This window comes from Arctopsyche grandis, chromosome 13 (genome assembly GCF_051622035.1).
Source record: "Arctopsyche grandis isolate Sample6627 chromosome 13, ASM5162203v2, whole genome shotgun sequence".
NCBI lineage: Eukaryota > Metazoa > Arthropoda > Insecta > Trichoptera > Hydropsychidae > Arctopsyche > Arctopsyche grandis.
This window is the reverse complement of record NC_135367.1, coordinates 8,306,772-8,321,620: the sequence shown is the minus strand read 5'-3', so window position 1 is coordinate 8,321,620 and position 14,849 is coordinate 8,306,772. Positions and strand designations below refer to the sequence as shown.

Sequence of the window (14,849 nt, the reverse complement as noted above, 5' to 3'; positions counted from 1 at the left end):
TTTATTTATTCGAATATATATGTAAATAAACTATTAAATTTTCAGTTGAAAGAACTACACGCAGCAGGTTACTCTCTCTTATCCATCGATTCAACAGGTCAAACCGCTTTACATATCGGAGCTCGCTATGGACACAAAGATATTGTCAAATATCTCATAGCGTGTGCACCTACGGCCATTCTCAACATGCAAGATAACGACAAGTCAGTTTTAACCGTTTAAGTTTGATTGTGTTGATCTTAAGATGAGTATTAATCTATTTGGTGTGATAACAGAGGACAGACAGCCCTTCACAAAGCAGCAGCTCACAAACGCAGAGCAGTTTGTTGTCTTCTAGTAGCAGGTGGAGCTGCATTATTAAGAACAGATTTACGAGGACATACTCCTCGTCATCTTGCACTTTTGGCCGAAGACCATGACCTTGCCGCTTATCTTGAAAGTGGGTTATTGTTTCTACACTTTATCGCTGATTGCATATAATTGGATTTATGTTAATTAATCGCCATTTCGAATTTCAGGTCAAGAAAACTTTCAAGTGGCCTCTGAGGATTTAGAGACTGTTGTTTGAACTAATCTGGCTGCCTTAGCCATATGGATCTCACATTGCCTAATCAGTTTTTATAAAATCAAATATATATTCTTCTATTAATAAGACAATTTACTCACATGAAAGAGTGATATTTTAGACTTTAAGAAGACTCAAAAGATGTGTAATTTTCCGATTAGAAAAAAGAAAAATATTGACTGTTACAAAATACAATATTTTTTAATTCCATTCATGCATACGATAGATTTTACTGAATTTTATCACAATTGAAAAAAAAAGTTACGCTATTTAATGTTCCACTTTATATTTATTAATATTATATGATATATTTTTTGAAACAGCCATGCTTAATAATACCGTTGAAAATCTGTATAGTCCAATGTTGAAAATTATATAAAAAATCATAGCTTGTACATATATATATATATAGTGGAAAAAAAGGCAAACAAGTATATATACTACTAAAAAAAAATTGTAAATTTGAAAACATATGTAAATTATATGGCGTACTCGTATACTATGTGGCATAGTTAAATTTATGCTATTTTTTTCTTATCATATACGGCTACAATACGATACTATTGTTATCAATTTTTTGATTGATCACATGTGGTCATGTTAGTGTTCAATTAAATTATTGTATTATTAACTATAATATTGTATAAACTTAAGGTACACCGACATTCAACATGTACGGTATAAGAAAGACAATGATGTGAGAATACTGTCACTAGTTTTCATGTGACTTTAAGAGTCTTTTCGTTGTCCTTATTTTTCTTTTTCATTGTAGTGAGCAGCATTATGTATATGTATATTAATATAGTCGTACAGAGTGGGGCGAAAATTATTAGATTATCAGTTTTTTGGAAACGAGCACATTAAATGTAATATTCACCGACTTGATAAAAGAATACTAGCCATTTTTTGAAAGTTATGTTACACTAGTGTTGTGCCCGTTGTAATACCATCGCATGGGTTATGGCATATTAAGCTATTAATTTAAAAAAAATTAAAAGAAATGTGTCAGTCCTGTATTCAATCCGCACGCGGTCGTATTTTTTTCAAATACCTTTTAAATATATTTAATTTTTTAGTATGAAATAAAATGGTAAAAATATATAAAACACCAATAGAAAAATTAATCAAATAAACTTTCAATAGATGGCACTAAATGCTCAGAGACTAATTTGCCTAGAGGAAACATTGGTAGCAATCAGTATATATAGAAGTTTCTTGTCGATCTGTTATTATGTTCGTATTATATTTGTACGTTTTGTTGGCAGTCTTTTTACATACGAAGTCGAATTGAAACCACTATTAATAGTACGGCGAGCGTTATGTCACACAGACACACAGAATAGCACTATTATATATATGATATGATGCTTTAGTTAAGTTATATTACAATAAAAAAAAACTCCAAAAGACGTAGAGACAACCTTGATACATTTTTGGACATGGATTTGTTTTCTCGGCATAACCTCAATATTTTTTTGGACTTTCTGAATGGAAATTCCCAATATTTATATCTCGTCTCCGTGCTTTGCCTGATTTATCAGTGTGCAATGTCTTTCGGTGTGGCTATTTGAGGAATAGAATTTATATTCATTAGCCTCAGACTATTCGGGAATTGGAAGATAACATCTGAACGGGTATTCAATGAATTTCAGAGACCGTGTTTAATGAAAGCAACGAACAATATTCCGATAAGAGCGAAAACACAGCAAGGGACACGGCACATGGTTTCTTTTATGTAGATATTTTTAAAAATGCGAAAAAAATGTGGCATGCCCAACACACACCGTCGGAAAATCACCCCCCGGAGTGTTTTCGGTAAAATTGTATCCTTGCTTAACAGTGATCGATAACGGTGTATCAAATATTTGAAGAAATGTAGGAGAACCCCCACAGTGGGGAGCCAAGCACACGACGTGCCGTTCTTCTCTGTGTGATTTCGCCCTAATCTTCAGAAAATTACTTTGTGGCATAATGCTGTACTACTATATAGTTGGATTTTATTTAGTGAATATTTATATTTACATTAAAACATTCGTTTTCAAATTACTAATCATCTAATTGTTTCCGCCCCTACCTCTGTAATATACAATAAAAAATATTTTCTATTTTGCGGCAGCTTTGTACGCACGTTTTCAGCTTTTTAACTTTATTTTGAGCTTCTGACATATTTTGCGACGTACATATATGATTTTTGTATTGCTTCATAGCGTAAAATTTAAACGTTTTATTGTCATGTTATTATAATATAATAAGAGTGAAACTTAAATTTCAATAATTTATAAAATGTTAAATAACTTATGATATTTCATAGTTGCTTTACATGTACAACTGGATGGATTTCTTCACGCGTTTCACATTCTAATGGCGTGTTTACATTGGCTAACATTCATCGCCTCACCGAAACTCTTCCGCGGAAAGTGCATTGTACAGTTACAATGCATAGAGTATATGCAAGTCAATGTAATGCCTCGTTATAATGTTTAACATATGTATGCATACATATATTTAAATATTGAAAAACATTTCTATACTGTTTCTGAACTAGTCTTCCACTTTTAATAACTATTTTATAATGTGGTTGTGTATATTAAAATAATGATAAATATGCGATCAATATCTGATATTCAAATAATCTATCTACATATGTGTATGTATGTACTAAGCATACTATTGAATCCATTTGAAATCGTTCCATTCCAGTTGTGTGTAAATGATTGATATAGTCTATATATTGATCATAGATTCTAGTTGTTATATTATATATATATATTAAAGACCATGTCAAATCTTTACATCGATGATTAATCTCAAAATATAAATACTTGTATTGTAAGTTTCATTTCTAATAATATCAACTAAGCACCTGACAATCACATTCTCTTTGAATACTGCTATTGCATCATTTGAAATCTTCATATATTGTAACGTCGAGTAGACGACGAATATATATCATGGAAACACTCTCGTCTTCTTTTAAATGCACGTATTTATTAATTCGCTACTTCAATCTGAAAAAAACGAAATAGTAAATTATCTCACTGTCGGAAAATAAATGGGCGATGATTTAAATAATAATCTGCCATCTATTATGTAATCATCGGCCAATCTTTACGAATTGGATTTCATTGTGATTTTAAATCTTATGTCTATAAAATTCTTTGTAGATCTGCATGTTAATTTTTATTTTGAAAGTTTACTATCTATAAATCTATGCAATAATAAATATAAGTTACCTACGAAATCCAAACTTGTGCTCTAAGCATCATGTGTAAAAATAAATGTAAATAGTCATCGTTAGGTTAAGTTAAGAAGCAATCATATTTTACTGGTATTAGATTGTAATACGAATTAATTCTACCAATGTTGATTTATGATTTATGATTTAGAATCTTTTCTTTTTTTGATGTTTACGAATTTATTTAAGTATTTATCCGTGAATTTATTTGATTTAACTCTCTGAATATTTTTATAAAACAATACTCTCTGTTTATTCATTGATACATATTATATATTATTATTATATAAAATAGTATACATACATAGCTCTTCTATTGAATCAAATAATGCTAGTCTATTTTTATAAAATCCTCTAATATTTATATATTGTATTTCTCTTCGTCGCTAGGAGGGCTCAGAAATATCTTTGAAATTCTTTTTAAGGTACAGAATATTAAAATTAGCATACCCATGTACATAATGTATAATTAAAATATTTTTGGTATCAACACATATGTTAGCCACTGCAAGCACCAGGGAATTTCTATCTTTTTTAATAATTACGGCAATCATGCACACACGCACGTATGTATGTCATTGTAGCAATTTCATAAATTCAATTAAAACTATATTGTATCATGGAAGCCTTATATACGAAAGCTGAACGAAAGTTTGTAAATTATTTTCTTAATCTTAAAAAAAAAAAAAATCTAATGTAAAATTAATGTATCAAACACCTGCTCACAATTTCAACATTCCGATAATTATAGAAATCTTATGGTTATTATTAATGTATAGAGTTTAATCAGTGGACGGCTTGTAATGTGCGGTAGTAGGGAATGAGTCTTAAATTTTAATAGGTCAATGCGTATTATAACATACATAGAAACTGTTCAAACTTGTAAGATCTCCTCGTGTGGTTAAAGCGTTAATTCGACTCTTCAAGTTATGACAAAAAAAAGAAGAAAAAGAAACGCCTTATGATAAGTAAATGTACCTAAATCACAATATTATATTTGAAATGAAAAAAAAATCGCATCGTCAAATCAAAGAAACATAGCCTCCCATTCTTGATTTGATAATTGATGATTTTTTGGCAGGGTCGTCCTCGCGTTTGTGACGCGGGACTTGACCCTTAAATGATAAATCTTGTAGATATGATTGTAAAGTAAAAATAAAGAAAATATTTTCGATAAATTTGAACCTGATACTTTTAAAATTATAATCACTTAATTACTTATAGCACCAATTTTTGTCTCGAATTAAGGGTCCAAACTTTTCCTAATCATGATTTTTTGCAACTGATAATGCTCCTAATCATAAATTGAAAGTTAATTTTTTTTTATCTATTTCTAAACTTTGATTACCTTTTGAATAAATTATTTTAATATTAGAAAATGTGGAAATACAAAATTAGAGGAAAAATCATAATCTAAGTAGACAAAAATGTAGATCGGATTGAAGTTTATTTAACATGATTTTTTGTATGATTTAAAAAAAAAATGACAATGATGTAAAAATTGACTCGTCAAATGACATTATTTATAGTTTTTTTTTTTTTTTTTTGTGATATTGTTGCTAATCACTTGTACGTAAGGAATGCAACCAAAACCAAACAATATTCAGCAATGATGTTTGAGTACTCTTAAATTATCATGTCGGGAGTGTTGGGAATGATTTGAACTGACAAACGGTACAATAAGGTTTCTATTAATTAAAAAATCCTAATTTTTCACTTACATATCAGCAGATACATGGAATTTACTGTCTATTTTTGTAGTGTATATTTCATTTGGCGAATATTAAATGAAATAAACGAGTCTTTGCCGGTGTACGAAAAAAACTTCAATGAAATACTTTAAACCTATGTACTTGTATGTAGTCTGTTTTCATATCAACTTTTTATAATGAGGCATAATAGGAAGCCAGTGTCGTTAAGATCTTATTAGAATGTATGTAATCGTATCCACATTTTCACACCTTGTGTTTTTTTCCATATGAGTGATATAAATATTTATTGGTGTAATCTTTTTCTTTCTCCCAAACGAGTTAGTTATCGTTTTTATTGTACCTTTTACGAGTTAAAAATGTAATAAAACTCTGTTGTTTGAATCATTCAATGATTTCTTTCAATTCTTTAAAAATTATAATAAATATATAAAAAGGTAACACATAGTTTCCTAAGTCATCGTATGAAAATACAAAATCCTTCACACTTTCCCAGCATCCTCCTTCAATGTCACTGTACGATTGAACACCATCTACAACAATAAACGGAATGAAAATATGAAACCAATAAACACCAGATCACTTCAATATGGTAATGTATTATTAACCTTTTCCGGGGTTGTATCGGGATCTAAAGAAAAGAAACCGATCCTTTCAAATTGGAATTTATCAAATACTTTTGCATTTATAAGGGAAGCATCTGCCATGGCGTTCACAATTTTCAAAGAATTCATGTTACAGTCTGTTAAAAATCCACCAGGGACAACAGCAGGATCTTCAGGATTTTTATGAATAAACCTAAGAATATAAAAAAAAGTTGTTTGAATAAAAACATTTGTTACAAACATAAATAAAACAATAAAATAAACACTAACAATGGTTCATAAAGCCGAACTTCAACATCCATCGGAAAAGATACCCATTGTATGAAAGCTTTTGGTTTAAAAGCAGGATCGCTGGGATTCTCGGCAGTGCATATCAGTTCCGTAACTTTGCCAGTTTTATCCCTAACTATTTCTGATAACTATAATAGAAATGTTAGACATTAAATAAATTCCCATATAAAATCTAATTTTATTTGTTGATAACAACATACCTTTAGGACGAATCCAGTATGCCGAAGTCCAACAGTTTGGTTCGGCGAAAGCCGTTTATACCCCTTTTCCGGAGTTTCTTTAAAATCCGACTCTTCAATATACACAATTTGATCGAAAGCTATTGAACGTGAACCACGCTCCGGTTCATTTGGAAAATCTGGCGCTGAAACTTTGCTCACACCACACGTTGCGAAATTCTTAATAGTCACTTTCAACGGTTCCAGTACAACTAAAACCCTACCAAAGAAAATTCAACATTAATTACATACATACATACATATACACACAAATCATTCCAAAGAAACGAACCTCGGAGCGACTTTATTGAGGACATCTCTAACGGAAGCTTCTAGCATAGCCGGATCGACAGCACCGAGAGCTCCAGTAACTCCTAACGCAGCACAGAAGTTGTTAATTGCCTCTGAAGGATATCCACGGCGACGTAAGGCACTCAACGTATACAACCTTGGATCGTCCCAATCTTAAATAATAAAAATATATTCTCAACGACCGTACCCTAGACTATTTTCAATTCTATTTTGAATTAAATACCTTTTACAATTCCCTCGGTGATTAACTTTGCAATTTTTCTTTTGGAAACCACCGTATAGTTAACATTAAGTCGGCCATATTCCCATTGCACAGGACAGTATATATCCAATGCATTACACAACCAGTAATAAGACGACCTGTAAACCAACAATAAATATACACATACTCGTACGAGAATAAATATGATTGTATGAAAGCTACGTTTATTTACCGTCTAGATTGAAATTCTTTGGTACATAAAGAATGAGTGATATTTTCTATGCTGTCACACAAACAGTGAGTGTAATCGTAAGTTGGATATATACACCACTTATTTCCAGTGCGATGATGTGCAGTGAATTTGATACGGTAAGCGACCGGATCCATTTTTCCCTCCTCTAGGGTAGTTTTCATTCTTAAAGTTGCTTTACCTTCTTCGATTTTTCCATTTTTCATATCCTAATGATACAATGATAAGCATATAAGTATAAGATATTTTTATATATGTTGAAATTATGAAATAATAATACTACTTCAAAGAGTTGTAAGCTTTCTTCAATAGGCCTATCTCTCCACGGAGACGGTTTAGGATTAAAACCTCGCATTTCATCTGTCGTTTGATGACACACGTATGCAAAACCCTTCTTAATTAATTCAACAGCCCACTTGTAAAGCTGTTGAAAGTTATCCGAAGAATGAGTAACAGCAGCAGGCTTGTATCCTTAAAAAAACAAACAAACTTGCAATTTTCTGATAAAAAAATATACTATGTAGGTATTTATAATAAAAAAAGTACAAACCTAACCAATCGACCATGTCTTTAATGCCGACGAAGAACTTTTCTTCCTCTTTTTCAGGATTAGTATCATCATATCTCAAATAGCAAACGCCACCGTGTGCAGCGGCATAGCCGAAGTTGATATTGATAGCTTTTGCATGACCGATATGCAAAATTCCATTCGGTTCAGGCGGAAAACGAGTCCTAGCATTTCCTCCGACAACTTTCAAATGTGCTGCTAAAAGTTTTTTGGTATTCGGCGTAACTACATATCCATCAGTTTTATAATTATCACCGGGAGCGTGAAAATTCACTTTCTTCATCATATCGTGAATGGTAGGCGCACTATCGGATTCATTCACATGATTTTCCTTTTCTTTCGGAACGGCTATAACACAAAATACAAAACTTATTACCATTAAACACAAACTATAAAATATAAAATATAAAAATATAAAATATAAAAAAAAAAAATATATATATAAAAACTGTAGTAAAAGAAAAGTTTTTTTTAAAAACAAGCGTCTTCTATGTTTTGTATATACAATTAAAACAATATAAAGGTTGTGGCTATCTGCAGGTACTATATCTGCGAATTATTGGCTATTTGCAGGTACTACATCTGCGACAGGCGCAAAACCTTCTGCGCATGAACTTATAATCCGATTATAATTTCTTACATTTAATGTATGCTAGACTTGTTTAATCAATCATTCATTATACATAAGGCAAATAAAATTGGCACGTAATTATAATAGATTTAAATCATATAGCTAGTTCGCGGCTTGTACTTGTATGTAGGTATTATACGTTGTACATGATAATAATTTTCTAACAATTAATAATATTAACTAATTTGGATTATATTTTTTACTCTACATCACTTTACGAGTTCGAACTAAATTTTAAGAGGTTTAAAACAAAATTTTAACAGTAAACACGCTGACAGTGACAGTTTACGCGCATGCGCAGAAGGCTTTGCGCCTGTCGCAGATATAGTACCTGCAAATAGCCAATAATTCTCAGATATAGTACCTGCAAATAGCCAATAATTTTCGGATATAGTACCTGCAATTAGCCACAACCATATATAAAAAGAAATATATATATATATATATATATATATATATATATATATATATATATAAAAAACCTACTATACATACATATATATAAAATGTACTAAAATATAAAAAAATAATTATACAATACAATAAAAAGATAATAATGATAAAAACATTATTTCAATAACAAATGTACGACAACGTCAACTATAAATATATAAAAATTATATATATATACATATATACGATAATGTTTCAGATTTCATGTTTCGGATATACAATTATGTTTCAGATTTCAATCTTAATTATAATCCCGCCCTAAATAACAATCTTGGTGGAATATATTTATTTGAACTATATATAATATGAAACTCTTGAAGTAATGAAAAGATGATTAGGATGTCAATCAAAATAATGATCCCGGCTTAAACTAATGTAATTAAATATGTTAATTAAAGGATTGGGCCGCCTAAGTATGAAATATAGAAGAGGCTTGTGAAAAAAATTGACAAATTATACTATGATAATAACCAGCATTATCATTTTTCTTTGATGCTGGAGCTGGAGTCTTGATCTTTTTATCGGCCTTGGACACGGGAGCTAAATCGGCTTCAGTTTTGGGTCCCAAAAGATCCAATACCTGCAACATATACATAAATTTTAAAAATAAACATCACATTGAACGTGTCAATTATAAAAACCAACACGGACCTGAACGTCGACTTCATTTTTCACAGCTTTTCCATCGGCCCAAGGTAAATCAGTGCGCACAGCCTGCATAATGAGTCCAGTGTTGAACCGGTATCGCTTTTCGAGCAGCTCGTCGCGGAATTTCGATAGCTGAAAGTGAATTATCAAATTGAAGCATTATCTATGTGTTTCATCACTTTTTAAGTAGCCGTCAAATGCATTTAGATATGATATTGACCTTGCTCTCGACCGATTGTTCAACTTGTTCAGGTGTGACGACTACACCGATTCCACATGCGTTTTCGAATTCGCCTACATTGACATTGTTATCGCTGACGTGAGCTAGCAAATACTCCAAAGCGGCATCGATGCGGACCGTGGAATCTAATTTTTCAGTCGCAATGTACTGAGTGACAAACGACAGTCTGTGAGCTATCTGCGGCTTTATTTTCGTCGCTGCATGGTATATTAACATACCACATCCTTTCGGCAGAGTTATATCTTTCACCTGAAATTAAAAAGAAATACATTTAAGTGAAAATACTCTAAATTTGTATGTATATTGAGACCATATATTGCTATAGATTAGCAAGACAGACAAGTGCTATGTAAATCGGTCGTAACATTAGCTGCTACGATAACTACCGTAGCACGTATTTTACAGAGCGATTTATCGCTCAATAAATTGCCTATTCTGTGTTCTCTTTTAGAGTTGTTTGGAGATGGACTTGAACTAGAGTTTTAACCCTTTGCCCGCGGCAATAAATATAGCGAACAAGTCCTGTATGCGGCACCTTTTTCGCGAATTTGGCAATCGAGTTTTCGACCTTAAATACAGATTTTAATATTTACTCAAGTAACCAGATATGTTAATAAACACATAAAGTATTATTTTAAGCAATAAAATACATAATATATCTCGTAGTTATGGCTTAATTGTCAAATAATCATTCTTCATTCAATTGAGACGTATCGTCGCCATTGTTACACAGACGTGACGTCACATAAACGAGATTTCAGTATGGTTCCACAAAAAACTAATTTTGACTGGTATATATTCATTTTAAGCAAATTGAATATATGGCATTCAACTCTCAGTAATATATTCAACCAATTTTGAACCTAAAAACAGTTGAAATAGGCGCATATAAGGCTCAAAATCGCGTGCAAAGTTCAGAAATTCTATGGAAGACAGCCGCGCTACAGACTTGTCGCGCAAAGCTTCCATAGAAGACGGCCGCGGGCAAACGGTTAAGATTTCTTCAATTCAATTATCAAAATCAAACCAGAATAGACTAGTGATTAGCATACAATATTTTGAACAGAGTGGTCACGGGTTCAAATCTCACTGATTTCTGCTGGACAGACCTTGGATTTGTGACTCCAGGTCGATCGTTTCCTATCAGAGTTTAACAATTTATCTGATTTCATTGTTGAAACGGTTCCTCTTCAAATTGGCAAAAACTATTCTACCCACTATTTCAATATTCAATCCGGTGGGTTGACCTCGATTGAAAACAATGTATTCCGAGTATTATATGTAGTTCTGCTGGTCAGACTTTTTCTCGCAAAATCTCGAGTTTTCGGCAATCTCGAATTTCGCTGAATTGTATAAAATGCTGCAAATTCACAAATGACTATAAATGTCTCTGTGGATATTAATAGATATGTATTGATGTACTTTGTATAATACTGTTGCGTAGGGGTGGGTGGAGGATCCAAGTAAAAGGCCAAAGTCGTTTCACAGCATTTATTGGTGATTAAGGAGATACACGCACCGCCAGTGCTCAGTCCAGAATGTCTAGATATGGTCTAAGTACCTCCTTATAAAGGACAGGTTGCTCAGAGCATCTTCGACGTCCGGTTACTTCCCTATTGTTTAGGCATGTACCCAGATATGTATTCCCACGACACTCAGTCGCACGCTACCGATGTCACTTCTGAGAAGGGACCGGGTGCCGTTACTACGCCAATTCGGTGGTCATTGTTTAGCCTACATGCACTTAGCCTGGAGATAATCCTCGAAACCCAATTATAACGGCGGCTCCTTTTAGCATACACTACATTACTGATAATAGTTGTATCAAATGTACAATGTTTCTGTCCAGGAAAGCGCATTGGGGCTACCTATAAGGCCTTCCGGGTATAAATTAAAAAAAAAAAAATAAGACCTAGAGAAAAACATATTATCTGACAAAATTGTTTTTGAACCAGTGCTGAAATACAAAATTGATGTAAATTCAAATCTCAATTTAAGAGTAAAAATTATAACAAAATGAAGTACAACTGTATTTGAATTGCTGAAAGATAGTATAAGTTAAAGTTTATCTTTGGTTATTTTATTAACCTCTGCAAAACAGCAGTCGCATCAGAAAGTAAATAAAAAATGCATACGACATACAAACAAGAGATCATTGTATTGGGCTACCAAATGAAACAAAGAACAATCATGACGAAATATGGGTTGGTCGGAAAGTTTTTGCACAAATCGTGATCGCACTTTCATGGAGAAGTGCACAAACGAATATGATGCAATGAGGCGCGCACGTGACGGTTCATTCAGACGAAGACATGTATAGACGAAGGCCAGGAAGAGAACGGGAAAGTGTGACGAGACGAGGCTCACATCACATTCACCATTCACTGCTCGCATACGTACATATATGGCCACGTGCAGAAGCCGGCAAAAAAATACGGGGGTAGATGTGGATGTGTCACGTGGGTGAGGTTATGTTGACTCACGTGTTGGGCGGCTGCCGTCAGGAGAGCCGTCACAGTTGCATTTTTCAGGGTTTCTTTCAGTTTATTTTCGGGTAAGCCGAGCGCCGAGAGCAACGACGCAACCTCCGGAGAAGCCATCGCCCCGCGACAGCCGGGCGCTCACTGACCGATTTGACACTTCACAACTCGCGTGGCTTCGTTGCACAACTTAGCAACGCTTTTTATGACCATAATCTTTTTATTTATCTTTTCTGTTTTTTAACCTTTTGATTTAATTCGATTGCAATTTATTTTGTAACTATTGAATCTGAAGATAAAATCTAAGGCTTTTATTAAAAATGAATTTTTTATTTTAATTTTAATACCTACAAATAAAATTGTTTTTGAAGTGTTTCCTCGGCTGAAGAAAACGGTTCGGTGATTATTCCGCAAAATGCGATCTTACGCAAGTCACTAAAATCTCGATCACGGAACATCTGGCACGTAAAAACTTCATCAATCGAAAGGTACATATGTACATGAAATATTGTACTAACGAGAACTCGAGTGCCAGATAATCCGTATTCGCGATTTTTGTGCCAACGATTGTTGTGTGTGCGATCGCGATTTGCGCAAAAGTCCGTTTACCGAAGAGAACAACATTGATTTACTGTCGGATATGGTGAGAAAAGCATTACAGTTGTTTGCCACCATAAAATCATAGACCATTTAGATTTTAAAATTCAAAATAATTAAATTTAATTTATTGTATGCATCGATCGGTTCTACTGTATACAACTAATTAGTGGCAATTTACTAATGACCAGCGACTTTAATGTTTCCCCCGAACGATAAAAATATTAAATTATTTTCCCCTCAAAGTCATAAAGTGCATATTTCATTAATAATCGATTAAATATTTCTCATAAAGCAATACTTTATCAATTATTTGTCTATTATTCTAAATGGAATATGATTATCTGGAAAGGCTTCAGGCATTTGATTTTATCTTATACTAAATAAATTTAAGCGATTTAAAAAAAATGGAATTGTTTATTTAAAAAAAAACTTCTACATAATATGTATACATGTATGTTAAATTTCCATTGATGTTTGGGTTTTTGGCAAAAAAATAAAAATAAATAATAAGTACAAAAATAGCTATAATGTTAAATAGCATGACGTTGAAATCTGTATAAATTATACAATGCATTGATAACTTTTCACTTCGTTATATTTAAATGTGCTTAAGAGATTAATTTAAAATAAATATAAACTACATCTTGTTTTCGTGTCTTACATAAAGAAATATAAATAGGGACTAGTTTATTTATAGCAAAAATATCTTCACGTAATAAATTATATACATTTATCTACATAAACATACATACATATATTATCTAATTATTTATATAATACAAGAAAAGTTTTATGTTTCTTTGGAATAAGAATTTGTTTTATAATTCACAACGAAGCATAGTTCATATTTTCATTTAAAATATTAGAAATGTATACTATTTGACGGTTGATTTAAATAGCACTGGTTCGCTTAAGCGTTGACTATAAATATTAAGAAGAAAATAATATTGGAATGTTTTTAGATTTTACAATCATATTTATTACCTATATAAATGTATATCACATCCAGTTAAATAAAAGCCCATTATACGCATAGATAAAGCCTAAGATATTTTTATAAATTATGCTTACAAACACAAATTTACATTAAATTACAACTATCACATAAAATGATCAATTATGTATGTATTTTAAGTAAATATTATACATTTTGAATATTTTTACAATGCGAGCTTTTGTTGCCCAATAATACTATTATACTATTAACAAACATCATATTAATACAAATACTGACTAATAAGCATTGTGAACATTGGACGTCCATATAATTACATATTTAGACCGAAAACTACAAGTGAAAATTTGATTACAGAAATCTTTATCTACTAGTTTATCTTATTTTATATACATACATGTAATAAAGCAAAACAAATCAAAACTTTCATTCGCATCTATAATGAATATCAGTCTTACTTTTTTTTTTTCTTTACTACAGGGTAGGATGGAAACTCTTACATAGACAATTAGTATCTTGATAATAAACACTTTAATTAAAAAACTAAACTTATCTTCTAATTGTTTCCAATTTGCTCCACCCTATACAACGTAATGAAATACATACAATATCAATGTAAACAAACTTACATAAATAATTTTCTATATATTATACATACATATATTTACTATGAAATTTCAGAAGTGTAATAAAGCCTTTAATTTTTATAAAAATAAAATCCATGATAGATATGTCAAGTTTCAATTATATAATATGTATCGAATTTCACAATTGACGATAAATTAAAATATGAATTGTTTGCAATCTTAAAAGGTTGGTAGTTTTTCTCACGGACCACCATCATATTTTTAAATTGTCATATTAAGCTCCTCTCCATAATAATAAA

At 31.7% G+C, this 14,849-nt stretch overlaps 2 protein-coding genes across 3 annotated transcripts in view; one reads left to right on the top strand and one right to left on the bottom strand.

The window, feature by feature from the left end:
* The window catches only part of rdgA (retinal degeneration A), a 229,449-nt gene extending 227,798 nt beyond the window's left edge, over positions 1-1,651 (top strand). The window contains exons 18-20 of the mRNA XM_077444888.1: positions 46-203; positions 276-439; positions 519-1,651. Of these exons, the coding sequence (XP_077301014.1) occupies positions 46-203; positions 276-439; positions 519-568 (372 nt within the window). The 3' untranslated portion in view covers positions 569-1,651. The remainder of the gene's footprint in view (positions 1-45; positions 204-275; positions 440-518) is intronic.
* Positions 1,652-5,889: 4,238 nt separating this feature from the next.
* On the bottom strand, positions 5,890-12,606 carry GlnRS (Glutaminyl-tRNA synthetase). Of its 2 annotated transcripts, none has more exons than XM_077444886.1 (13): positions 12,412-12,606; positions 9,908-10,177; positions 9,691-9,819; positions 9,511-9,619; positions 7,938-8,303; positions 7,671-7,858; positions 7,370-7,596; positions 7,159-7,295; positions 6,916-7,087; positions 6,606-6,843; positions 6,385-6,533; positions 6,118-6,307; positions 5,890-6,042 (listed from the first exon to the last, which is right to left on the bottom strand). In XM_077444886.1, the coding sequence occupies exons 1-13, from the start codon at positions 12,526-12,528 to the stop codon at positions 5,992-5,994; spliced, it is 2,343 nt and encodes a 780-aa protein (XP_077301012.1). In that variant the 5' UTR covers positions 12,529-12,606; the 3' UTR covers positions 5,890-5,991. The 2 variants fall into 2 exon arrangements, with proteins under 2 accessions (XP_077301012.1, XP_077301013.1); XM_077444887.1 differs by having other exon boundaries at positions 5,891-6,042; positions 7,938-8,291; positions 12,412-12,571.
* Between the last annotated feature and the right edge of the window lie 2,243 nt (positions 12,607-14,849).

Excerpts from the sequence above, each read along its gene's own strand:
- GlnRS (XM_077444886.1), bottom strand. The coding sequence starts at position 12,528 with ATGGCTTCTCCGGAGGTTGCGTCGTTGCTCTCGGCGCTCGGCTTACCC. Across the intron at positions 7,859-7,937 it reads AGACATGGTCGATTGGTTAG|GATACAAGCCTGCTGCTGTT; the intron begins GTTTGTACTTTT and ends TGTTTTTTTAAG. Across the intron at positions 7,088-7,158 it reads CACCGAGGGAATTGTAAAAG|ATTGGGACGATCCAAGGTTG; the intron begins GTATTTAATTCA and ends TTATTATTTAAG.